This window comes from Myiozetetes cayanensis, unplaced genomic scaffold (genome assembly GCF_022539395.1).
Source record: "Myiozetetes cayanensis isolate MyiCay16 unplaced genomic scaffold, myiCay2020 scf1, whole genome shotgun sequence".
NCBI lineage: Eukaryota > Metazoa > Chordata > Aves > Passeriformes > Tyrannidae > Myiozetetes > Myiozetetes cayanensis.
In genome coordinates, this window is record NW_026086604.1 from 20,138,584 (window position 1) to 20,164,668 (window position 26,085).

A 26,085-nucleotide genomic window follows, 5' to 3' on the forward strand; every position below is an offset into this window, starting at 1 on the left:
AAGCTTGGGGATGCTTTAGCTCCGTATGGCAACTATTCACTGCACAGGCAGGGTTCTAGGCAACTCTTATTCTCCTTGCAGTAAGGACTGGAGATTTTTCCCAGACAGAATAGCACCCCTATTTCTTGATCCCTGAGGATCTGCAGCAAGTCCTTGCGCTCATCACAGGGAGATGGATCCTACTTTGCTACTGAGGTCTGACAGTGGAAGCTTCTAGGAGGTAAGCAGAAAGGGAGAAAATAAAAAGTCAGCAAAAAGATGGAGTGAGGAAATTTGACTGATAAAAGAGAATCTAGAGAAACCAGCCATAATAAAAACAAATAGAACTGTGCCATTTGTGTGGCAATGATGCTGCAGGGCTGAATGATGACTCCAGGAGCAGAAAATACGTACGTGTGGATTGGGAAGAAAACTCCCTCTCTCAATTAAAACAGCGAATCAAAAGAATCAGCAAAAGATCAACAGCCTGAATCAGATATAGACTAGGGTCAGTTCCTGGGGGACAATTTCCTGCCCCTCTTTAGATAATTTTTTAGCTGTTCTTTTCTCTCAGAGAACCTGTAAATTGTCTCTCCTTTATTGAGTTTTCAAATATTTTGTGACTTCTATACAGAGAACGGGGAAAACATCCTACATAATACTAGTCACCAGGCTTTCCCTAGTCATTCAGGACTTTCTGCTCATGTCTCAGCTCTTAGCTATTTCAAAGCACTTCTGGATCTGGAAACAAAAAACCCGTCATAAAAGCCTAGGCCTCTTTATATGCACAAAGTCATTTTCTTTGTGCTTCACAAGCTACCAAAGACTTCTGCAAGCTGTTTTTCTCCCTCTCATGTACACACACACACTCTCACCTAGTAATGTTTTTTGGACAGAAAATCTTTAGCAATTTCTTATCTCCTTTGAAGTTCCTCTAAGAGAAAAGAACATTTTCCTTAGGATTCTTTAAATTTCATTCTCAGAGCGATGTCCTGACATTGTCAGCTAGAAACTTTCCGTATCCTTTTCCTTTGTTCTTTGTGCTTATGGTAGAAAGATGTGGAAACTACTGTGATCACAAGATGTCACTTTGACTGATCCCAGGCTATTAAGAAAACTTATGCAACTGCCAATAGAAAGGTTAAGCACCATGCAGACCTCGAGGAAAATAAGTTCTAGTGGTTTAAAACAGGTTTAAAACAGGAGCTTTTGTAACTTCCAAGGAGTTTTAGAAAACACTTGCAATGTGAAACCACAAAGGAATAGATTTTTCCCAGGAATAACATTCAGTACCATCCATACCTGGGGAGCTGTTTTCTCAGTTGACCCTCTGTCTCTAGATATCACAAAGCGCTAATGATGTAAAACAATTTGTGAAGGCTTAAATGCCCAAATAAAGGGAAAAAATCACCACATCCTTCACCCCAATTATATTCACAGGAGACCTGCATTTTCCACCTCACTTGATAGTTTATGTGGTATTACTAAATAATAAAACAAAATTAATTACAACCTTGAAGTTCCCGGCCCAGCTCTTTGATTAAATCCATTACTCTAGCTTTGTATTTAGATGTTCATTAACCAGGTACTGTTTGTATTTAAATGGGGATTTCAGATTAGATAATGAAATATGTCAGAGGGGGAAACTGTTTTTTAAAAGTGCTAATCCTCTCAGATTTTCAGCATGTGACTTAGAAGTATAATGCAAGTAGTGTGCCTGGTGTTTTTCAGGTTCAATCTACTTTCAAGATGTTCACCATTACTTAAACAAAAAAACCCACCTCAAAGCCCCCCCCCCCCCCAAAAAAAAAAAAAACCCCAGAAACAACAACCAACACCAACAAAACCAAACCAAAACAAAAACAACCAGAAAAAAACCCCAGTCCATATCTAGGAAACAAAAGACACTGACAGAGGCTTCTGGTAATCCTGAACTCCTGACCTAAAGGTGCAGGGCCAAATTGTTTCATGCTTCATCTGTCTGTCTACTGACTACAACATCACTTGTTTCAGATATTAATCCAGTAAAGAATATGTGGAGAATTCAAATAACCTTTCCTGGTTATTAAATTAATGTTTCTAGTTGCAGCATTTATATTGCATTTTGTGCGAACAGCAAACAGTAAACAATGCTTATGACTGCGAAATTTATTCCCTCCCCATGCAGTCCATGCCAGCTTCCCAATCTGGAGGTAAAGTCACATAAAAAACATCTTGGCAACAATTAATGTAATAATCCATTTTGAACCCACTTGTGTGTTAACTGTTCCCTAATTTCAAAGAAATGCAAGTTTTTAATCTCAAATACTCAGGGTTAGATACCCACCACATCAGAACATGGTGGCAAGTACCCTTGACATGAGAGGAAACGAGAAAATTACAGCAACAATTACAGAAGTATATCCTCCTGTGGCTCATGTTAACATTGCCAAATCCATGTATAAATCAGTACCAACTATTCATAGAATGTACCTGTCAGCAATATACTATGCGACATATGGCTCTACTTAATCAAATATACAATTCCATTTTTTTCAACTCAGAATATTCCTTCAAGGCACAGAGTAGTCAGTCAGTCAGTCACACTGTGATGTGGTTTAAAACATTTAAATATTTATGCACCATATTTTATTTATATGTATAGCTATGTCTGAGAGATCTTTTTTTACCCGTCCTAAGAGGAAACTGACCTTTCTGAAGGCCATTTTGCAGTAGTTGCCACACATGTCTTAGATGAGGGAGTAGTACTAAGTCAGAAATATTTTGGGTTTAAACAGCCTATCAAGGACTCTCTTATACTTTCTATGTTTGTTTTTTATTAAAAGCATTGTTCAAAATATGACAAAAAACAGAAATTGGAGCTACAAAGATTTTTGTTCACATTGATATTTGAGCCAGCTGTAAAGATTTAAATCACACTAGATCTTGTTTTATGAATGTCCTTTTGCAACAAGAAAACCATGGAATGCCCTTAAAAAAGAATTTTTTGATATAAAACAGATGTTTTATCCTTTTTGGGGGCTTTGTTATTGTAGTGCCATGATAGGTAATTAATTCCCAGGCTCCACATAGGTCTTCAGGCAGATGAAGAGAATTATTTGATTTCAAGGCTATAGTGGAATAAGGGAATTACAGGCCTTTGAGGGGTCATTGCAGAAGCAGGGTTCCTTATACTGGGACTGGCTTCAGCCATTAATGCTGCTTGCACAGAATGTAATGTGAAACTAGTGTCGAACTTCAATAAGGATGGCAGCAGTAGCTGGAAACAATATGCTCTGGTGCTCAGACTTAGCTGTGCTTACATCCTGTGTCACTCACCTTTTCACAAATTAATGGAATATTATGCATTTCAAGACCAAGATTTTGATTATTCTGATAGAAATCCATGTAGTTTCACTGAAATGTTAGCAGTTATGGATACATTTACCTTTACAGATAGCAAACATTGTCTCCTAATTTTCACTGATATCACAGAATTAATGTTTATTAGTAAAAACCACTTTCAGTATAAGCTGCAGTTTTAACATCTTGGAATATTTTCAGTGAATGCAGTTGTTATTCTAATTTGCTATTAAATTAATCACAATAGCTACATTCTCATTATTGCATTTGCATACCTGCTGCCAAGCTTGAATTGCTGTATTTAAAGAATGAAGTGCATATTGGCCAAAGTTGATGAAAATGGGGTCAACCATTATTGTGCAGTCCAATAGCCTTCTTGCTGTGCTGCTGGAAATAGCAATCTGTCCCCAGATTTTTAAAGGTTTCACAACACTCTGCAGAGTCACATTTCGACACTCCAAAAGTTTGCAGCTGGCTTGAGTTGAAAACTGGATCTCCTGGAACACTGACTCATCGTTCCACTGACGAAGATATACATGAGGCTCATCAAAGGAAACTAGCATGTATTCTAGTTCAGATGGCATGTTCTTATCAGACAAAAATGGCTGAAGAAACTTTGGTGGTGCTGAAAAGTGAAAGAAAACACAGGACTAGAACATCACCATCACCACATGCTGTATGTTTTTGTAAATTGTGTGTAAACTGCTTGTACATAAGATGAAAACACATAAAATTCAGTTAAAGAGTTGACATTTCTGAAATCTGAAATGAATGCTGTTCACACTGGTTTTTAGATGTAAAATAGAATTGTAATTAATAGCAACTGCAAACATAAAGTATCTGCAAACCAAAATCTTTTCATGGTAAATAGACCAGCCACCAAACTGCTTTATCTACACACTGCTCAATACTTCAGATTGCTGCCTATTTGGAGCAGAGACCATATTTCTGTGAGATTTTTGCTATAGTAGATGTCCATGATATTCCACACACAGCACATTACAAACACAATAACAATTAGCATTATGCTATTTGCTGACATGTGACAGTGCAGGCTAACAGGTTCCACAGTGGAAGTTGTCTTTGCTGCAGTTATGGACAGCTCAAGACCACAAACCCCCTGAGATGCGACATATTACCCCATGATGCTAGATATGAAACAAAACAGTATCCTGAGACTAAAGCATGAGAAATATATCACAAAAAAGATTTTATCACCTTCACTGAAGTCTCAGTCCTGCAAAGTGCCGAGCACTAAGGCAGCAGACACTGCAAGGCATGTATACCACTTGGGTAACATTAAGCATGTGAATATTTCCACTGATGTTATTATTTATGTTGCTGGAACTACTCAAATGCTTCAAATCAGCATATGCTCTAATGCTCTACAGATTTGGAACCAAAACACTCATCTCTATCCAGGATCAAGCCCTATTATTCTACAAAAGTGTAATAGATACAGTAAGTTTTGTGCTCCCTTCGTGTATAACAGCACAAAGGAGCCCCAAAACTTAAGGCCTCTAGATGCTGTAACAACAGCAACAACAGCATAAACTCAGTCACTATTAAAAAATGAAACAGCTGGGTTTGATTTTAATCTGATTTTTGCCTTTTCCAGTATATGTACTTTTAAAGACTGAACATCTGGAATTGAAGTGCAATAGTGAGGAAAATTATGTACTGATAAAAGTAGCTGATAGACAAAAAATTATTTGCTAGTCATTGAATGTCATTTTTGATATGATTTGATAATGAATATATTATAATACTTGCAGAGACACAAAAACTACTCACAAAGAAAGTTGTCCCTGTCAAAACTATCCAAGAAGTTTGCCCATCTTCCACAGAAAGAATTTCTGGTATTTGAAAATCAGACAACAATCTAAAGAGCTCTTGGAATGTATTTGCCATTAATGCAATGACAGAGAGCACTGAACCAAACCACATGTAGCTCCAAAAGTGATTCTAACTGAAATGACAGTTAAATCTGCAGTTCTCAGAACTCTTCCAAGGAATTCTTACTAAGGGGGTTGCAAAATCTTCAAATATTTTAGTAGTACTGTTAATATGCTGGAAAATGTAAAAGATCAAATTCATTCACTAAGATGGCTCAAAAGTGAAGTGGCACCTGCTGTCACTAATCAGACTATGGAACACAGACGGCTTCTACAGTTACCCGTTCCGGAGGCAGGAAGGGGCTGATCGGCCTCACTGCCTACCGTATGTACTTTCTCAGTGCACAGAAGTCATCAGTTTTACCCTGAAGCCTGTACCACTGGTGGTAGTTTGTGATAATTTATTTCAAGAATGCCTGTTTGAATGAGGAAATGAAGACAGCAAAAGAGTGGTTAAGCAGCACGTACGAACCATATGCTTTTACTATGCTACATGAAGGAGTACATACCTGTGCCAAGCTGATCAAGATGATGGCATAGGTGGACTTCCAAACAGGTAAACTGGATCACCACACTTAGTGATGGCACAAACCAAGGAGTAAAACAGGAGTCAACCCTGGTACAGGCTGCTAATGCCGTGGGGGTTACAAGCTGATCACATGCGCTTTGGGAGCCAGATTCACTTTCCGAGCTGCAAAAGGTAGATAACAAAGCAGTACTTTCATCACTTCCAGGATTTCACCACTTTACAATAGGACTTGATCATGTTCCATGCTCATTTTCTGACACAGACAACATCATTGTTTTATTTTAACTGCTAATGGCAGTGTCTGTACTTTTTCCAAAGCAGAACATAACAGACAAGATTGCAATCCAATCACACTTTTATCACACTACACGTTCAATTTACAAACATATTTACAGAAAATAAAACCATAATACACCAGGTATCTTTAATTGCTGAAATAGCTAAACAGCTGCATTATCATTAGTTAAGCTATATGAATGAGCTGCAAGTTAATCTAGTCAAGAGAATGATTTTTTTTCCCCACTTGATTTTAAGGAAACCATCTCACAATCATCAAACTACTTCTATACTTCTGTGCATGAACCCTGTCCCTGTAAGCTTTATTTCCTTTGTTCTTCTCACTCTACAATCATAATTTAAAAGGAATCTCCAAGTGTTATAAGTTCAGCCTGGAGCCCTTTACTAGCATGTATTAAAACATATTAACTACACTTTTAAAATGCCATGCCACTGATTTTTTTCATAGCTGTGCTCCTGACGCCGTGAATTTCCAAGAATTATCTTTCAGTCTTTTGAGAGAAACTAATGCTACATCAGAATTCTGTAGGTCGCTAAGACACCACTGAAGTATAAATAAACTTTCTAATTTAAGCCAAATCTATCCTTAATGTTCCTTATTCTCACTCCTTTTGAAGTTTGGTACTAAAGAGTTTTAGTTTAAAAGTTTAAACTTGATTCAAGGGAATTATGTCCACGTCCTCAGTCAAATACTGTCTTTACTTTTCAAATAAAATTTAATCAAGGATGAACTAAGGTCAACTTAATATTTCTGTCAGAAAGTCATTAGCTTTTACAAAGCACCACAAATACATTTTCACTGACATTTTCAAGATATTTTATATTCAAACAGAAGTTTAAATTTGAACACTGGCTTTTAAAACAAAACATCTTAAGCTTTCAGGACCAAATTTTTCATCATGCAATGTGTTTTACTTCAATTTTTGCATAAATATAGTAGATACTAAAATGTTCAGCTATGAGTGCATGGAATTCCAGGGATAGGTAAATTTCTCAGTATTATTTTGTGGTACAGTAACTATCTAGCACAGTGTTTATTTATAGAGCTTAAATCCAACTTCAGATTTGTGGAAATAAAATACTCATGCAGCAGTAAAACACAACTAAAATTAGCCAATTATCAAAGAATCATGACAGAATATTAAGAATGGGTTAGGGTGGTAAAGGATGAAACATAAATGACTTAATCAGAATTTTAGCTGCTTTCCTGTGCTTCTTTACTTCTTCAAATTGTCAATGTATATTCCAAAAATGGTGTTATAGGCCTTTTGAGAACAGGCATCTTTGGAAATAAAATTATTCTTCATGTTCACATGATAAAATATCTATGGGACTGGACCACAGTCAGAGAAGTGGGATGCTTTTCTTTGCTTTGCCATGGATATTTCTTAGATTGTTGGAACGAAGCATGGAAGCAAATCTGAAAGAACCAAAACTCATATCCTGATTTAGACAACTAAGTACTTTAGGATCTACGAAACTGGTTAATTCTCTCACAATAATGATTAATATTCAAAGATTTTTTGCTCGTCGTGATTAGAAACAGAAGTTCAAGAACATACAAAATAAAAACGGAAAGACAGTAGATGGGTGCAAAAAATGCTAACCAAACTGTGAGGAACTTAAAAAAAAATTGCACTTTGATATTCTGAATTAAGACTTAATTCACATGAACAGCTGTAACACTAATTGCAGTAAAAAGGAAGGACATTTATTTCTGAAATTTGAGGTTTATTCTGAAAATACATATATCTTTTCCTCAAAAAACTATTCCTTGAGTGGAAAAAAGCCCCTGTTGAGTGTCAGTGACTCACCATTTTTATTTCTTTTAATATGCTTTGGAGAACCATATTTTCATAGAATAAAAAAAAAAAGCAAACAAACTCCTCCAATTTCGCATTTAGTCACATTTTATGTACCTGCTTTTTATTTACTGAGTATTTTACTGTGGTGGGACCTAACCAGAGAGAAACAGCAAACGAGAGTGGGACAATGTTGCTCCATGGGACAGAATTGGCCTTGCACCCTGTCTCCTGCTAGGGAGGGACAAGTGCCAGCAGTGACAGATTAAGAGGAGTAGGACAATGCTTGCTAAACCATGGTTTAGAAGGAAAAGGCACTCTACAGAGAGAAAATAACTTTCTGCAAAGCCTCTGAAAAGAAATGCAATGAGGACTCGTTCATCACTCTTTTCCCATCTGCACAGATTTCGTTGAAGTGTAATTATTTTATCTGTGAGAGGGTAAATTTGATTTTTACTCAATGAGAATCCATATTCACAATTATATCCCCCATGTCATTATGAAAAAAAAATACAGTAACAGTATAAACCAGCTATAGTACATGTACTAAAAGCAGAAATCAAATTACTATTGTACTTTCTTAAAAAACACCAACTGTAATAAAAAACTGTGACATCAAATGAACAGTTTTTAAAGAGGGACTGTAGCCAATACCATTAATATCAGAAGTAGATGTGATTACGAAATCAAAATTTGTGCATCAAGTGAATACATTATAAAAACACCCCCATATTTCTCAGCTGCCTTGAAGCTACAAAATGCAGTGTGGACTGTTCACGATTTTTCACCTGCAGAGAAAAGGAACAACCAGCTTCTACTGCTTTGTGTTTGGCACAACATGCTGAGCGATGGGTGTAGCAAAACCAGAGGAAATTTTAAATAAAACTGACCTGACTTTCATACTAGAATTTTTTTTTTTTTTTTTTTGAATCCTGGGAAATATCACAATTTTTAAAATGCAAAATAATCATGTTTGAACTAATTATATGAGTTATGATGTTTCACATCATGCAAAGCAGTTCAAATTCAATATATGGCAACTGGGAGCAATGACTTAGCAGTGACCTGCATTATTCTTGTTATTTTAAGAGTGGAATATTTAAACCAAAACTGCCATTTGTGATGAAACTACAACATGAGAAAATATCCACTGGGAAGAAGAAGGAGACCACTTAAGTCATTTAATTTATGACTCAAATGCTGGTCTGAACCCAAATTTTTAGAGGTTAAAATCCAGTACATCATTTACTTTGAATAAAAGCTAAAACAATTAGCAAGAAATATGATCATGATTCTTCACTTGATTTTTTAAAAAGTAGCAATTTAAGCTTATTTAAAAGTTTTTGTACTTGTTTCATGGTTTGTATCTTAAGGCATTTTCAATTACTATTTACATTAGTATGTCAGTAATTATAAAAATACTGTTTGAATTAGACAGCAGATGCACAAATATATAAAATATCTTGTAACATAACCCATTTAAACAAAAAATAATAAACCCCTCCCAACCAAGCCAGGGAGGGGCTTTAATGTCTCACCGACTAAACAAAGCTTTAAAAGTAATTTCGAATACAATTTGTTAGTCCTGTAACATGAAAATTCAACCTTTAAAAATCATTTATTCTGTGATGATTTCTGTGATCATTTTCCTGTGATAAAACTCCCTATTTTAAGGTCTTGCATAAACAGTCATTTATACCATATATGATTTATTTCATAAACACTGCATTACATCGCCCAAGAGACGCTAAATTATTTCACTTAGGACTTCAGATTTGTTCATTCATTGAATAAACATTCATAAATGTTCATTCAAACCTTACGCGTATATGAAATAATGAACAGGCTACAAAATTCTTAAAACCAAACAACATACACGTATATACTACATCCTGCACAAGATTGCTCCTTGATTTTTATACTTCCAATTAGTTCCTGATCGATCTCGGAATCTCTTGCATACCACAAGATTTGGATCATGACATCTTTGCACATTCCCATATTCATTACTGGTTGATATACTTCAGCCTGCCAGCTACTGGCTCAACATATCAGCTGAATCCACATCTTCTCACAGACCCTGTCGTTTTCCTGTTACATGAACCACATAAGTTTCATACTTTATAACTGATGTTAGGAATCAATAATAAAGTACTTAAAACACAAGGGATCAGCTCTCTGTTATTAATAATTAGCATATCATAGGGGTTACCACCAAAAAAAACCCTTGCAGAATTTTAAGGAAATGATATTATTATTGAGCAGCAGCTGCATGCATATGGCAACTGTTAGAGTCTGACCCAAAATACAACATCAAACTAAGAAAATAAACTTCAACAAGACTAAGCATTTTTATGCTTTTACACAGTTAATAGCGAATTAAATTTTCTAATCAATCATACAGTTGCAGCATGTAATGTCAAATCATCAGGAGACTCCGGGAAAACTGAGATTCACGACTTTTATACAGTCTTTGTTTCTTGCTCTCGCAGATCCATCAGCGTTAGAATTCTGTGGTCTAACACTCAGCACCAGCTTTAAGCAAAGTGCCTTGTGGTTCTTCTCACAAGTATGTAAGATCTCATGTTAAACACTTGTTTTAGGAACAAGCCTAACATTGAAATTTACCATGGGCATTACATGGGCAGTGTCTCTCTCAAAACCAAAAAGGTTTGTGATTTTTTTTGGTCGAGTTAGAATCTAGAACACATTTTAGAGTGCTTGGTGACAAGAAACTACCTATACTGGCAGCAGTATATTTGTTTGAGAAAGCCAGAGTTTCAGCAAAGTTACTGCCAACATACTTCCTACATGCTACTAGCGGTCTAGAAAGGCTGGCCTTCTCTGCAGGTCCACAGTATCTGTCACCACCTCCTAATCAAGGCTTCCCTTTAACAGAACATGATCCTCTGGGGCTTAACCGTTACCTTAAATTTGTTCTGTAGCAGTAACTATATGTATTTCAGTCATCTTCAAGAAAGCTTGCAATGCAGCCTTGTTTGAAATTAGTGTAGAGAGACCAATTTGAATTCTTAAAGACCACAGTTCCAACTGCCCTGCCATGGGCAGGACACCTTCACTAGACATGTTGCTCGAAGTCCCATCCATCCTGGGCTTGAACACCTCCAGGGACGGGACATACACAACTTCTCTGGGCAACCTTCTTCCAGTGCTTCACTACCCTCTGAGTAAAGAATTTCCTCCGAATATCTAATCTAAACCTGCCATCTTTCAGTTTAAATCTATTCCCCCTTCTTCTACCACTACACATCTGTGTAAAAAGTCCCTTTCCAGCTAAGATCTCCCCAGAGCCTTCTCTTCGTTAGGCTGAACAACCCCAAGTCTCTCAGTCTGTCTTCATAGAAGAGGTGCTCAGGCCCTCCTGATCATCTTTGTGGCCCTCCCACCAGGAGGTTCACATCCTGCTTACATTTGGGGCCCTAAGAGCTAGAGCAGTACTCCAGGTGGGGTCTCATGAGAGCAAACCCACTCCTCCAAACTGAAAACACTGTTGTGAAAGGGAATAGAACTTTTTCTCTTCTCTGATTGAAATCAGAGGTTTTCCTCGTGTATCCCACAGGTTCCTGGAGTTTATCCTGACCTACACAAATCTAAATTTCCAGGCTACTGTTAGTTCATGTAGGTGTAAACTACACTTCTTAAAACTATTATAAATTCCCCAGACCACCAAAGGTATCAGGACTAGTGACTCTGCAGTCTCTGTACAGGTAGGTGGCAGTTCAAGGTATGTTCCCTTGACTTCTCTCTTTCTCTTTTGTTTATTTACCTTCAAATGCTTCAGTAGTGCAGTGCATGCTATTTGCTACCTTATCCCCTCTCCTGCTATCCCTCTGCAGTGAACTGCAAATGCTTCAGTTTAATTTGTTCTTTCTGAACAGTTACAGCTCATTAGTTTATCAGAGTTCCCTGAGTGAAACATTACATACAGTGATAAACCCTATTTGAGCAGAAAACAATAAACATGATTACAGTGCTAAATGCCTTAATGAAAAAAAATCTACTAAATTTCACTACATCATTTCCAGTTCCCACCGAGTTCACATTTCTGTGGTGTTAAGCTGACCAGGAAGGCAATTCTGCCAGGGTCCCACATTCAGAGGAATTAACCTTGTCTAAAACACTTAACTTCTCAATGATGAAAATGCATTCTTTCACAATTAACATCAAGAAATCATTTCCAACCTGATACTATTAATGGAAACCAGATGTTTGATTTTCTTCATTAATTTTGTAAGCCATGTTCTTATTCCCTGATTTCTCTGAATTCTGTAGCTTCATGCAACTCATACGTGGATGCTACATACTCATTAAAGCATGTATTCATACACAGGCAGCAAGAATCAGCAAATACTAATAATCCAACAGAGTAATTTTGGTTTTTCTGTTCTAAATATAAAATGTTTAAGAAGGTCTGTGAAAGCAATTCCACTTCTGTTTCTGGAGAGAATTTGTACTCATTTTTTCTTACTTTACATATTAACCAAAACGGAATGAATGCTAATAGAGTGAATATTTGTCACTGCACACTGTTTTCAGCTGTAAACATAATGTAAAATGAATCTCCAGTGTCTGAAAACACCGATTAAATATTTTTTACCATTAGCATAGTAAGCAAACTGTGAGAGTAATAATAATGCAATGCACTTGAAATACTAGAGTTTTGTTCAAAATAGACACTTGGATTATTTTAGTCACTGACTTGCACTGAGGAGAGAATAAAGGTGATGTATGAGCATTGCATGGAAGAAGAACGTTTAGCACTACATTATAGAATGGATCATGGGTCAGTCTTCTTTTGTTAATTAGTTAATTTTACTGCTTTGTGCAGTGAAGAAGTTTCAGGATATGACCTGTTTATCTCCACTTTTCAGCAATCCTTGTATTCAGAAAAGGGGTGGTTATGATGCTGCCAGGCTTTCTATGAATCTAAACGAAGCTCTTTTTTGTGCCCTTGTGTGAAGGTGAACAAGAGTCTGAAGCTCATGTAAGATTAACTACCCTTATCACATAAGAAAACAGTATCTTATTTCCTAAGTCTCTTGAAATAGGTCTCTCAAGAGAGTAGCATTAGATGCCTCTTTTTCCCTCCTCCTTTGAAATTACCTTTGGTCATCGGCCACATTCTGGCTGTTATTCAGGACAATCCTCCACAGGTCGGAGGCGATGAGCTCTTTCTGATCGCTCACAAGGTTGACACTGGGCAGCTGCAGCTCACAGACTTTGCTTTCTGATAGACTGAATTCCCGGAATGCAACAAATGATTTCTGAAGCTCATCCCAGTACTCCAAACTGCAAGGAATCTGTGATAAAAGGGAGAAGGCATAATTAATTTATGCTCAAATGCAAATATAATATTTTACCGTAAACACTAAAAGAATAAAACTAACTAAACTAAATAAAAGTAAATTGACAGATAGAAAATCAGAACTGTAACCATTACTGAGATCCTGTGCTGTCTGAACTTAAATTAAAATGCTTTTAGAACACCATTGGAGACTAACTTTTATAACTAATTTCCAACTGATTCCAACTTCCTCTGTACAAAAACAGCTACTTGTTCCACAGTACCCACAAACAACACAGACAATTCAACTAATTATTATTTGAATTATAGAGCCAAACAATTGATTCATCAGATGTCTTCACATCATGGTATCAAAGACATTCTAGTTATCATTATTTTTTTCTGGAACTTATTGTTTTAGTTTTATTACATAACAAAACATAAGTTTATTAAAATAATCAATGATGCAGAGAAAAAAATATGATAGACAACCCAATGCCTTGTTGTGGGTCAACACATTACTGAAAATTCTGGGTGAAATAATGAAGTACTTGTAATCGCATGATCTTTTCTTTCAAGAAATATGTTATTTACACTAATAAATGCAAATCAAACCCAGTAAATACATAGTGGTTTCTGTTTAGTCACATCCCTAATTTTTAAGTCTGTAAATAATCCACTTGGATTATTTCTGGTTGCATCACTGAACTGGAGAGAATGTTATTAGAGACATTTCTAAAGACAAAAGAAAACCAGTTTTACTAAAAATATAGACTTTAAAGGGTTGTGTCCTAGGCCTTTTTTTTTTTTTTTTTTTTTTTTTTTATAATAGCAAGGAAATGAATGAGACTATGAATTTAAAACAAATGCAAACTCAGTCAGCGATGAAGATTTGAGAATTGGGATACTGAAATCCAAGTTATATGGCAATCGTACAGGCTCAAGAATTATTAAAAGTCAAGCTGACATAAAAAAAATAGTAAGAAAAAAATTTATACATATGTGCTATTACCTTTTTCATCCCTATGTGTCTGTGTATAGCCATGCATACATAAATAACCAGAAAAAAAAGTAAGAATGTGGTAGAGATGCAAGCAAATCTAGTAAAAGCTCTGTAAATAATCTTCCTTGTTATTCAGTAAAGACTATAATGCACATGGAGGTGACAGCAGGCTGATTAATTAACAGGAATGAAGGTTAAGAAGAAAAATTCAGGGAGCTCAATGGTTCAAGCTGGGGAGGGCAAAGGAACATAAATAATCACCCAAAGAATTCTGGAGGAATTAACATGTGGAATCACAGAGCCTGAAAGGTGGATTTTTACTATATCTGTTAAGTCACAGTGAAAAAATCACCACAGTCACTAAAATTTTTTTAGTTTAAGAGGTAGGACAAAAAAAAATTAAAAAAAATTCTAATAACTGCCAGCAAAACTCTGATGCCAGTAACATATATACTACAGAGCACCTCACCTATATCAATCAGGAGAGCTAGTTTAATTTTAAAGACTAGAGCCTGAGAGAAAGGGATTGATTTAACATAAAAAACCACATGTCATATGCATAAAGATAACACATTTGTTTATAAGCTGCCTATTCAAGTGGAAATGGTGAAGATATGTAAATGTCAGCCAGAAAATTATGAGGTGGTTATGAAGATGCTTGGAAAAATCGAATACCATCCTGAGAGACACCAAATATTTCCAAAAGCAAGGGACAATTATTAATTGACTTGTATAAAACACCAGTGGGGACTCATCTGGAATATGGCATGCATTTTCATTTTTTCATCTTTAAACTGTATTAACTCCTGCTGTGGAGAGTTGAGGACTAAATGAAATAAAACAACAGGAACATGATTGCTCCACCCAGACACCTCACAAGAGAAACAGTTAATAGAAGAAAGGTCTTAAGAAAAGAAACTATGGGTCAAAACTGAGCTTGCTCTATGAATAAAGTGTAAGGCTAGAAACCACACAGAAAAAGATGGGAATCTGCATAATTTCTGACAAAAGGCTGTGGTCTTTCATGGTTGCATAGATACTTCTACATACTGCAGCATTTACATCTGCAAACTTTTAAATCTCAGTCTTTAAAATACCTTGAGATTCTTTCAGGAACCTGATTCAATACAGTTGAATAACTAGTTTAGTCTTGCACTTCCTAACACTTCCTAATGTCTATCAACACCTGAGTTACCTTTTCTTATCACTTTTGTTGAGTAACATGTGTGCAACAAAAGTCTCACAAAGCTATCATGTTATTTAGGATATTTATTTCTCTAACATTACATTTCAAAATAAAACTCCCTTTAAATATGCCAGTCTCCCTAATGAAAATCTCACAAAATTGGATTAGAATGGCAAGTAATGGGCATTTTAAGAGAGGCTAAGCAAGATGATGAATTCTATTCCCACTAAGATTAATGTGCTGGAAGAACAAGTTAAAGAGTTCAATAATGGAATTTCTTAAGTGGCATTACAATATGAAAGCTATAAAACTACCAGTAAGGCAAGAGGATAGTAATATAGAAAGACTGAAAATAAAGATTTTAAAAAATGCAGAGCAAAACTTGAAAAAATCCAAACCCAATTTCAAATACACTGTTAAAAAATAAAGTAAAAGTAGGTACGTCAATATTTTCCACCCACTCAGTAGGTAGTAAATATATTGAAATTTACAGTGAGAAAAAGATTGCAAAGTAAAATGATCAAAGCAACTATTATGCCATAAAAAAGTCATAACTCTTCTTCAGGCTCTGGTATAAACTTAATGCAGTGGAAATTCCACCTGAACATGAGGAAGAACTTCCTTACTGTGCAGGTGACAGTGCACTGAACAGGTTGTCCAGAGAGGTTGAGGAGTCTCTCTCACTGGAGATATTCAAGAACCATTTGGATGCAGTCCTGTGCAATGTGCTCTAGGATGGCCCTGCTTGAGAAGGGAGGTTGGACCAGATAACCCACTGTGGTTCCTTCCAGCAGGACACATTCTGTGATTCTGTATACTACATTGCCAAACACTTCGAAGTGAATTATGGAAAATTTGGAAAGGCACAGGAATGACTGCTGAACTCAGCCGTATGAGTAGACAGAAAAAAAAATAATTGCCTAACAATTAAAGCAGAGTGGTAAGTAAGTTGAAAAGATTATTGCTCTTTATTTTTGTTTAAAATCTTTTCCTAAGTACTTTGTAATATGTCAAGAAAGTGCAAGAGACAGTATGCTTCAAGGTGTCATCTGCATATTAGAAGTAAAAGGTCAATGACACACTTTATGTGACTGTCTGTATAAAATTCAACTCAAGCTTTGGGACTACAGAAACTGTAAGCTTTCTAGTTAAAGCTTGCAAAAGACTTAGTTGACTTAGAATCTTTGATTCCTACATATCTAGCTTTATTTGTTCTGGGGGGTTTATTACTAATGCCTGATCTGGATAAGTTTAAGGAAAGATGGTAGCTCTGGGCAATATTAGCTGCCAAAAATAATAGTTGTGAAACTCTGGAAATGAGCTATAATGCCAGAATTGAGTCATAAGCAGTGGGAATAAGTGAATTAGCTACAACAAAAAGTTCCCCACATGTTGAATTAAATACAGTACTTTTACCTTAAAATATTTGAATAAAACCTAAGCTATAACTCAGATAATTGTTACCTCTTAGAAAATGTGACCACTAAGGCTGCCTCTGTAAAAGCAAACACTAATAAAGCATATTTAAACTTTCTGCTAACCAACAAGCATGTTTCTTCAACAGACACTTCCCAGCAACTTTTTTCTTCTTCCCTAGCTCTCAAAGATAATTTTAAATGCATTATTTTATTCACCTGTCAGTTATGTCTGCATAAAATTATTATTTAATTTTAAGATCAGATTGAACCAGGAATCTCCAAGCTCTGTTTTGCAAGAAAACCACATACTATGGTGCAAACACTTATTTAGAAGGATGATTATGTCAATAGAGAGCAAAACGGCTGTCAAATGCTTTTTTTCAGCATCATTAACAACAAGAGATTAGAAGCAGAAATGAAAAGCTGCACGAAAACAACCTAAACTCTAAGTAAGAGAAATTAGAGGTTCATTCTTTTTCTTTTTACTGCTGTGGACTTTAGACCATTTAGGGTCTAAAGATTGCATGGCACTGTTTGGAAGAAGAAGGAAAATGGTGTATTAGCAAATTCTGACTGGAAGGAAATCAGCTGTCTCCAAGTGACAAGTTCAGTCCTGCTCCCTGCAATTACAGGACACAAACAACTCACTGGAAATGACTTGGAGCAGAAGCCTTTGGAGAGGATTCCTATTTTCTCTGAATGTCTCATTTCACTCTATATTACAGTAACACATACGAGAAAGACATACAAGCTGAAACCTCTACCATACACATTTCACAAACATCCCCCCCGAAACAACAAGAAACTTGAAAACCCTCTTAAAAACCTGCATACCTCAAGTCATTTCCTTCCCACTTGTTAACCTATCAGCAAGACAGTATTAATGTTAGTCACCAACATGAAGTACTCCCACTAAGGCACTACAGTGTGATAGCTTGTGCTTTTCCTTATTCATCATATACGTGTCACACATGATCTGTACCAGAATAATTTAATTCTTATTCGGAAACTAAGGGTCAAGAAATGCTACAGAATCTGTTCATGGTATGTTACATATTAGTATTTTCATCCTTGTGTTGAAGAGGTGGATACTTATTACCACTTGCAGTTAACGTCTAATAATAAGACGCAATAGGAGAGAAATGACTGTTGACACTGTACATGCTTTTTAAAGGATTTCAGGACCACAACATGCTTCTAGATTTTCTTGTGGGCTGATGTTAATCTCTTTTTGGGCTACTTGGTTAATTTGGACTTGAAAAGCCCTGGGTGCACACCACTTAATCTTACAGGTATGTTTCTCTAGCTGAGCTCTCTAGCTGAGCAGAGAGACAACACCACTGCACTTCCACAACCTGTCATGTTACCTATGATCATAAATGATCATACCTATGTTGGCAGAATGCTAACAGGTCTCAGACACAGACATGATTTCCAACTAGGACAGAAGTGATTGAAGTATCTCTATTTCTTAGTTAATCCCATCTTTCTCAGACATCTTTTTTATCTCTAGGAAAAAGCTACAGCCATCTGCCTACTTATTTGAGGTTGTTGAACGAAGGCCATATAGAAGTATTGTTGTTTTACTGCTTAAACAATAAAAAATGGACTTTTAATTGTATACATGCAGATTTCTTAGGCTGCAAAATACATATTGTCCAGCTCAGAAAGAAGGATAGATATTAACAGCTGGGTTACAGGATGTACCTAATGTTGCTTTCTGTAATGCTTCCTTTTGATCCATGTATTTTCTAGAAAATAAGCTTTTACAGAAGAAATATTCATTTCTTGAATCTCACTCCCTCAGATCGTGGGCGCTTCCCCTTGGAAATTAATCTATTCTTGTTCCAGAAACAACTAAGAAACAACAAGAAAATGCACACAGAAGACAGGAAGCGTGTGTGTGTTTTATCTTCTCCAAGGAAGGCCACCTCAGTGAATGAGGCAGAATACAACACAGACTAGCACTTTGACTCAGACACCAACCCATGCTGAGATTTTAACTTCAGCTTCCTGAGTATGAATAAACTGATTGCTATTCTGTTATTAGGATATTTTACTGTTTTAGGGCCAACTGCCTTAAAAATACTATTCTCTCATTAAGTGAACAGAAGTCGCAGTAGCAGGAAATAAAAAGCTTTATCCAGATTTTTACTAGGGAAAAATTCTTGGCAATAACTACCAGGAACATTAGTACTAAATTTGATTTTGAAGTATTATTTATAGCAAAAGAACCCTGCAGAAAAATACATTATGTAGAAAATATGTTCAAAAGTAAATAAATATTAAATAGAACAAAACCTTTGTAATGTGCCTATTTACACGACACACAAAATTCAATCTGACTGTTGGAACACCATTTTTGGACAACTGTAGGATACTTCATCATCCACTTTCCTGTCTATCTTGTGTGATTGACTTTGTGAAATCGTGCTACAAACCACTGCATAACATTTTTTAACCTTCCTCAGGGCTAAGATGGTATCATATCAGTGTGCAAAACACTTGCCTGGCACAGCTACAGAGCACCAATTTTCCCATTTCATGGAGGAAAAAAAAATCCCACAAAACCCCAAACAAATGAAAAAAAAAAAAAAAGTGGTAGTTTACTGGGAGGTAAAGGTATAGCCTAGTATTAGTAGTGTTAGGATTAGCAGTACTACTAGGATTAAAAGCATTCTATTTGTACAAAGTATTTTCTGTCCCCCTCAGCTCAATCTCCTTTGTATATTCACTATGATTTTCTGTTTTTGAATGCCAGTTTAAGTGTTACATATCTGTATATTTCAGGAAGTAAAAGTTATTTCACTATGGTGTGCTCTCAATTTTCAACACTCAGAAATAATCTGGCACCCAAACTGGAGACGTTTTTCAAAATTATGCCATATAATTTCTTCAAAGAATTGCTTTGCTTCTCTTTGAATTTGGTTTAACAAATTTGGTCCTAAAGCTCACTTTAAAACTGAATATGCAATATCTGCTTAATTTCATTTTTCCCCTATCTACACTGAGGTCTTTGGCTGAATAGCAAAAATAACTACTATTTTGGTTTCTGAGTAATAATATATACTTTGTCTCTTTCAACTCCATTTAACATATATATTTATGGTCCTATTAGCATATTTATTTAATTTTATTTAATTTTACATCTGTCCTGCAGTTTATAAAATAAGTATCAAATAGAGTTATAATAAAGAGATGTGGAAGAAAACTCTTGCCTTCTGAGATAAACTGTTCTTTAAAAATACATAACTGCCTTTTAGCTGACTTTGGAAAAAAGCTTCTATACATCTTCAACTAATAGAAGCTATAAAAAACCTTTTGTAATATTGGAACCAGTTGAGAAACCACAAGTATTCAAATGCAGGAAATCATGATTTTATAACATTTTAATGTGATCTACTCTTGGGAAACAAAGTTAACCAAGCCCTATTTCTGTACAGGAAATATTCCACTGTACAGTTGTAATACATTGTGGTGAGGGGTACAGCTGCAATTTTTTCACCTGTAATGCCCCACTGGTATTGTGGCTTACTGAATTGCATCAAGATTGCCTTCCTGTCCGGAAAGCCCTCTAAGTACAAACAAGACTCTAAGCCCAGGTTTTATTTTCCCTTGGTATCAGAATATGGTAATTTAAGAGCCCTGAGAAATGCTTTTTAACCTTTTAGAAGAAATATGTAGCATTCTTTTATTAGGAACTATGTTCTTTGCCTTTTAAAAACAACATGTGACTAACTTATCAATTTATCAGGCTAGCAGGTTCAGAGCAAATGCAGGTGTGTGGAGTAAAGTAATCTGTCACAGATACTGGCTTTCTTCATCATGGAAAAATTATTCTAAAGACACTAACAGCTTTTGTTAAGAAAGCACAGAATAGTGCTGTGCTATAACTGAGATTTCTGCAGACCTTTAAACAGGAAAATTACGTACTGCTAAGTTCAAACTTTTCTACTAATTGTCATTTATCTTGAGACAGTTTATGTGATGATCACTTGCTTTTTGAATAGCAAAAGCAACAATTTACTTAATTTACTTAAATTAATTAGGTCTTAATTTATTGTCGAAAGTATTGAGAAACAAAAGTATACAGATAGGAGATCATACATTAGGGATTTACCTACTTCTTGCAAAACCCTTATTCACTCTTTCTGATACAGGAACTATCTTGGGTTTTTAATTTTCTAGGCTTTAATATTTATTAATAAAATATGCACTATGCCATTGAAATGTAGTCACCTCTGGGATAGAGAGTAGCAGCCTCTTAATACATAAAGTACTTTGTAATTTTCAGTATATGGGCTATTTTGACCACATATTCTCACCACAGTAAAGCCTGACTCCTACAAGAAGCACCACAAGATCGGTGTTCAGCCGGAAGGACTTGGGTTTGCAGAATTTCATAAATCAGAGTCACAAAATCTGAAAAGTACAGAGCACGAGGAGAGTGTAAATCTGTCATTAAGATAATCTGATGGTTTCGTCAGTCCTCTGGCACCCGGTAGAATTTTCACTGGCTCAGTAACCCCGAAGGGTAAATTTCAGTGTGATGCACAGGCAAATTATGCACAACTTCCATTAACATTCCCAACAAGTTACGCTTAACTCCCTGCAGACTGCACAGAAACTCTAGGCCAAACGATATGGTCTCATCTCAATGCAGTGAGCACTAAGATCACACAGCAAAATAATTAAGATTATACACACACAAAACAGTAACAAAAGAGTAAAGTCTGAGATAATCCTACTCTTAGGCAAGGAAGTTCACAAATAATGTTTAAAGTTGGAATTCCTAGAGAGAATGGGCTCAGTTTCAACATCTGCTTAAGACTCACGGTGTAACTCTCCAACTTCTTTAGCTCCTACTTCCTTCCTTGCAAAAAAATGAAGATGATACTTACAATTAATAGTCAACTTTGGAAAACATGTGCAAAACTTTTCCCAGCATCAGAAAACTTGCTTGCACCTGGATCATCTGAAGTGTACATGGCTCAAGAAAACCTACAGCCCTTTCACAGAGAGCAGCTGTTTATGTGGTGAACTGCATTAATTTTTGCCCTCATGCATGAATGGAAACACTGCTTCTACTGCTGGGAAAAGGGTTTCCTACATTAGAATAAATGGCAGTTGTTACAGTTATAGTTTATGATCAGATATGCTCAATAATTGGACTGTATTGTTTAATTTCAAGCTTGTTGCCACTCTTCAACACAGTAGAGAGATCATAAAAACACTGTACAGAGTCTGTGTATAGTAGTAGTATGATTATTACACTCATACTGAATAATATCAAAAGGTAGAATTAACAAGAAATGTAAGTTTTAAAAAGCAGAAACCCAGAAAAAGCATCAAATTTGCATTCTGTGCAATTCACAACAGCTAGACAAATTATTTCTCCATACATCTCAAAAGTCTCATTATTTGAAGACAGTACTGAAATGTGTGGCAGTAGATTCAATAATTTGCAAACCAACAGGTTTATCAAGAAGCATGGTTGAACTTTACAGCTTATTATCTAGTAACACCATGACCTTAAATCACTAATCTGTCACACACAAATCATCTGGATTTCCAAAATAGTTGTTGCTTTGGGAATATAAGAAATCAATCAAACATGGATAAAATTTGTGGTTTCCCAAAAAGCACTTTTCCCAGACTCTTAAATGCCCAGCTGAACACTGTAGTCCCAACAGGGAATGAAAAGTAAAAAGGAAGCAGAGTCAGCCAAAAATAAGGTATTCTCCGTTAAAAGGAAAAATGAATGTCTTTGACATTGATCATAATTCTTTTCCTGTTGACTGTCATGTCAAATCCTTCCTGGAATAATGACTTACAGTAGGTCCAATGTCAGTCACTCTTAAGCTCATGCTTCCTTAAGCCACTGTTTAAACAGCCACAAGGTGTTAGAAAATGACTGTTTATTGGCTGACAGTGTTGAAAGAATCAGATTCCAGACTCCAGAGTTTGCAAATGCTTTATTTAAACAGAATAAGCATGTAAAGCAATGCAACAGACAATTTTTTGAAACCCTGCCTTTTGAAGGTGGAAATATTTTATGTTCTCCTAAAAGAGATTTCACCACCTTAGGAAATGCTCGGTGTGAATTTTACCACAGTAGTTTCATTTACCTAGCCTTTCCTTACTAAATCCCAGTTAAGCTCTTGCAACCTCAGAACTATACTTTCTGCCCTAAACTTTTCTCCAGTAGACCTTGAGATATGGTTAATTTAATCATCACTTTTCTAAACCATGCTCTGTTTCTTAGGACACTACATAAAGAAGATAAGCCAAAAAAGGAGACCTCAGCACACATTCATCTTGTCGTCAGCTGTTACCATGCTGACTACACTTGCATGCCATAGGAATCCTGGCAGGTACACAAGGGAAACATCCTCAAATACAAAAACCTGTCAGAGTTATAGTTCAGCAGATATTTTATTTTAACCTCATATGGAGATATGAGCAAATGCCATAGATTATCTTCCTTTTGTTTTGTAAGCTTTAACAGCTTGCATTTCTCACTGGATGACAATCCAGGAGAAAGAATTTTAAGTCTATGTTGGTGATGTAGCTTAAATAAATCAGAGAACTCAGATTTCGGAGCATTACACATCATATGATTACTTTGATTAGACAAATCTGGTTTTCCTCTGTATTTAAATCCATGGCCACTTGTGTAAATGGTCTTATGACAATACATAGCTTTCTGTTTGAGATATGGGGCAATGTCAGCAATATCCCTTATTGGAAAGATAACTCTACAATGCAACAGTAAACACTGAGAATCTCTGTAAAAAGTTCACTAGATAAAATAGGCCACCAGCTGTACAGGAAATCATTTGCATATTCTGTTCACCTGCTTGCATGGAACAGCAGAGTATTTCCTTGATGGCACATGCGCTGTTTTCCTATCTTGGCGAGCCCCTCCTAATCTTTGCTCTCTCCCCTGCCAACCCAAACCTGTCAACCTTGTTCTTGGTAAAGATAAATGATATAAAAATATGACCCAGATTAAATCAGAAAAGTAAAACAACAACAGACTAATCACAGGTAAAGACAAACATATATTTGAGATTCTCAAGTCTACAAGAAGACATAGGAACACTTCAGGAAACTAGATGCATAGTGCAAGTACAGCTCTAAGGCCCACAGCACTTTCTTTGAGGTTAAATATCTAAATGTAGCTAACTCTGTATTGTATCTGCACCATGTGAAAGTCTGAATCACTAACCGAATTTTTTCCCCTGCAACTCCCTCCTTTGAATTTTAAAAATACCACAGTAATGAAGAACACTTGTCCTTTCTCAAATGCTGAACCTGACAGATCCAAGGAACTGTACAAGCACAGTTGAATTTAGCATCACGTGACAGGTCTGAAATACAGTCCTTTGTTAAGATGTGGAATATATTCTTCTTCAATTATTCTTTGTGTTCCGGGACAGTGGCATTATCTGCATAATCATAAACTATTGTCTGGAATTCAAAACTGCTCTTACTCCTTTCTTCTTAATGCCATACTTTCAAGGCAACCAGAACAATCAGCATGGAGGAAATTGCTACAAACTCTCTTTCAGCTGTCCCAGTAGCCAGCTCAAGCCAATGTCCTCATCATTTGGGAGATGAAGAGAGAGACTCTGAAGCCCTTGCTCTACAGTTTAGACTGTCTAGCGTGTTCTTGTTCCTGAGATGCTCATGTATCTCCTACAACTCTGACATCTCTGCAAGAAACATTCCTATTGCTACCTCATCTTGCTTTTTAGCTTTTGGATTAATTTTGTGAAATTTTTCCAAGTTTGGACTGCCCTCTGCTCCTCAGGTGGCAATATAGTTCTAATGTCAACACCATTCTACCCTTGGCCCTTGCTGATTTGGGCAGTAATAGATCATCCTGATTCATATGGCATTAGATGGACTCAGTGCTGGGATGAGCTTCACTCTTTTGAAATACGTGCTGTGCTAAGTGAAGTTATCAGTGGAATATTCTTTTCTTCTCTGTGTATTTTAAAAATAATCTTAGCAACATTCAAGATCAAAATGGTATGCCTCTACCAACATTTGAGTGGCTGCCTGAAGGTCTTTTCTATAGATCTCCTTCATACAAGAGGTACATCAGTGGTGGCTCAAAGCAGTATTTATCACATTACTTGGATAAGACACAGCCTGTTTACTTTTTCTTCCTACAAGAACACAAAATGACGCTCGTGTGTGTATATATCCTTCACCCCACCTTGACCTTTACTGAGATATTTTGGCTAGACCTTTCTAAACATCCATTAAAAAAATTTCACAACTTGAAAAACAGGCAACCATCAGTGGAAATGACGCAGAAGCTGACAGAGCAGTCAAGAGAATAGTTTTGATCAAAAAATTAGAAACATTTTCAGTATAAAAGACTCAGGAATATTCTACATCCATAGCATGTTTCTTTCTTGACACAGAATCCAGTATTAACTTTTTTTTCCCACTTAGCTATACAAGTTTGCACCCAAACCACTTGTAAGCATATTCATAAATTGGTTTTTGTTTCACTTAATTGATCTTTCATTTCAAAAATAATACCTGTGTATGTCCTCTTTTCATTAGTAAGAGCTTCCAACTACTACCACATAAACTTTAAAACAGTCTTGAGAAGTTATATTCAGAAAAGGTCTTGGCAGTGATGTAGACATAAGAGGAGTAAAATGAGAAAAGGTCTCCAGATAAAAAAGGGCCAGAAAAATATGTTACAGTGGCTTTAGTACCTGAGAAACACCTTATGTCACTGAACAGGAACTCCTTAAAAGTTAAGAAGAGATATCAGGGAAGTCTAAATGTGTTTTACCAAATACTAGTTATCTGAATGAATGGTAAATCACAGAGCCAAAGAACATTTGTAGCATGTGAAAATAGGACAATGGGGGATTAAAAATTAAAAAGAAAGTGTCTGCAATGTCTTTTAGGCAAGAAGAACAAGCTCAGATACTCTCAACCTCCCCCCAAAAATACAATCCTGGTGCAATTTCATGCAAGTGCACCTAGAATTCTCACTTCCTTCAAACAATTAGATCAAACTTCTATTTCACATTGCTAAAAAAATGCCACATGCTATGCCATGGCAGAAACATCCATCCATTCCTGTCCCCTCCACAAATAAAACAATGATGTTTGGACTGTATAAAGCAAAGTATCAGAAACATGACCAGTGAAACTGCTTAGCTTTGCAAAAACACAAGTAAAAGCATAAGAAAATAGGCTTTTGGGACAATCTAGAAACAGCAGCAAGGCAAAGTTTGACAGAAAAAACACAGTTCATATCAACTCTTACAATCTGAAGCTGTTCTCTATCCTTT

The 26,085-nt window shown here is 36.1% G+C and overlaps 1 protein-coding gene across 1 annotated transcript in view; it reads right to left on the minus strand.

The window, feature by feature from the left end:
• VPS13B (vacuolar protein sorting 13 homolog B) overlaps positions 1–26,085 on the minus strand; it is a 418,175-nt gene that overhangs the window by 49,082 nt on the left and 343,008 nt on the right. Inside the window, 3 exon segments of the mRNA XM_050315121.1 lie at positions 3,597–3,946; positions 5,726–5,907; positions 12,969–13,165. Of these exon segments, the coding sequence (XP_050171078.1) occupies positions 3,597–3,946; positions 5,726–5,907; positions 12,969–13,165 (729 nt within the window).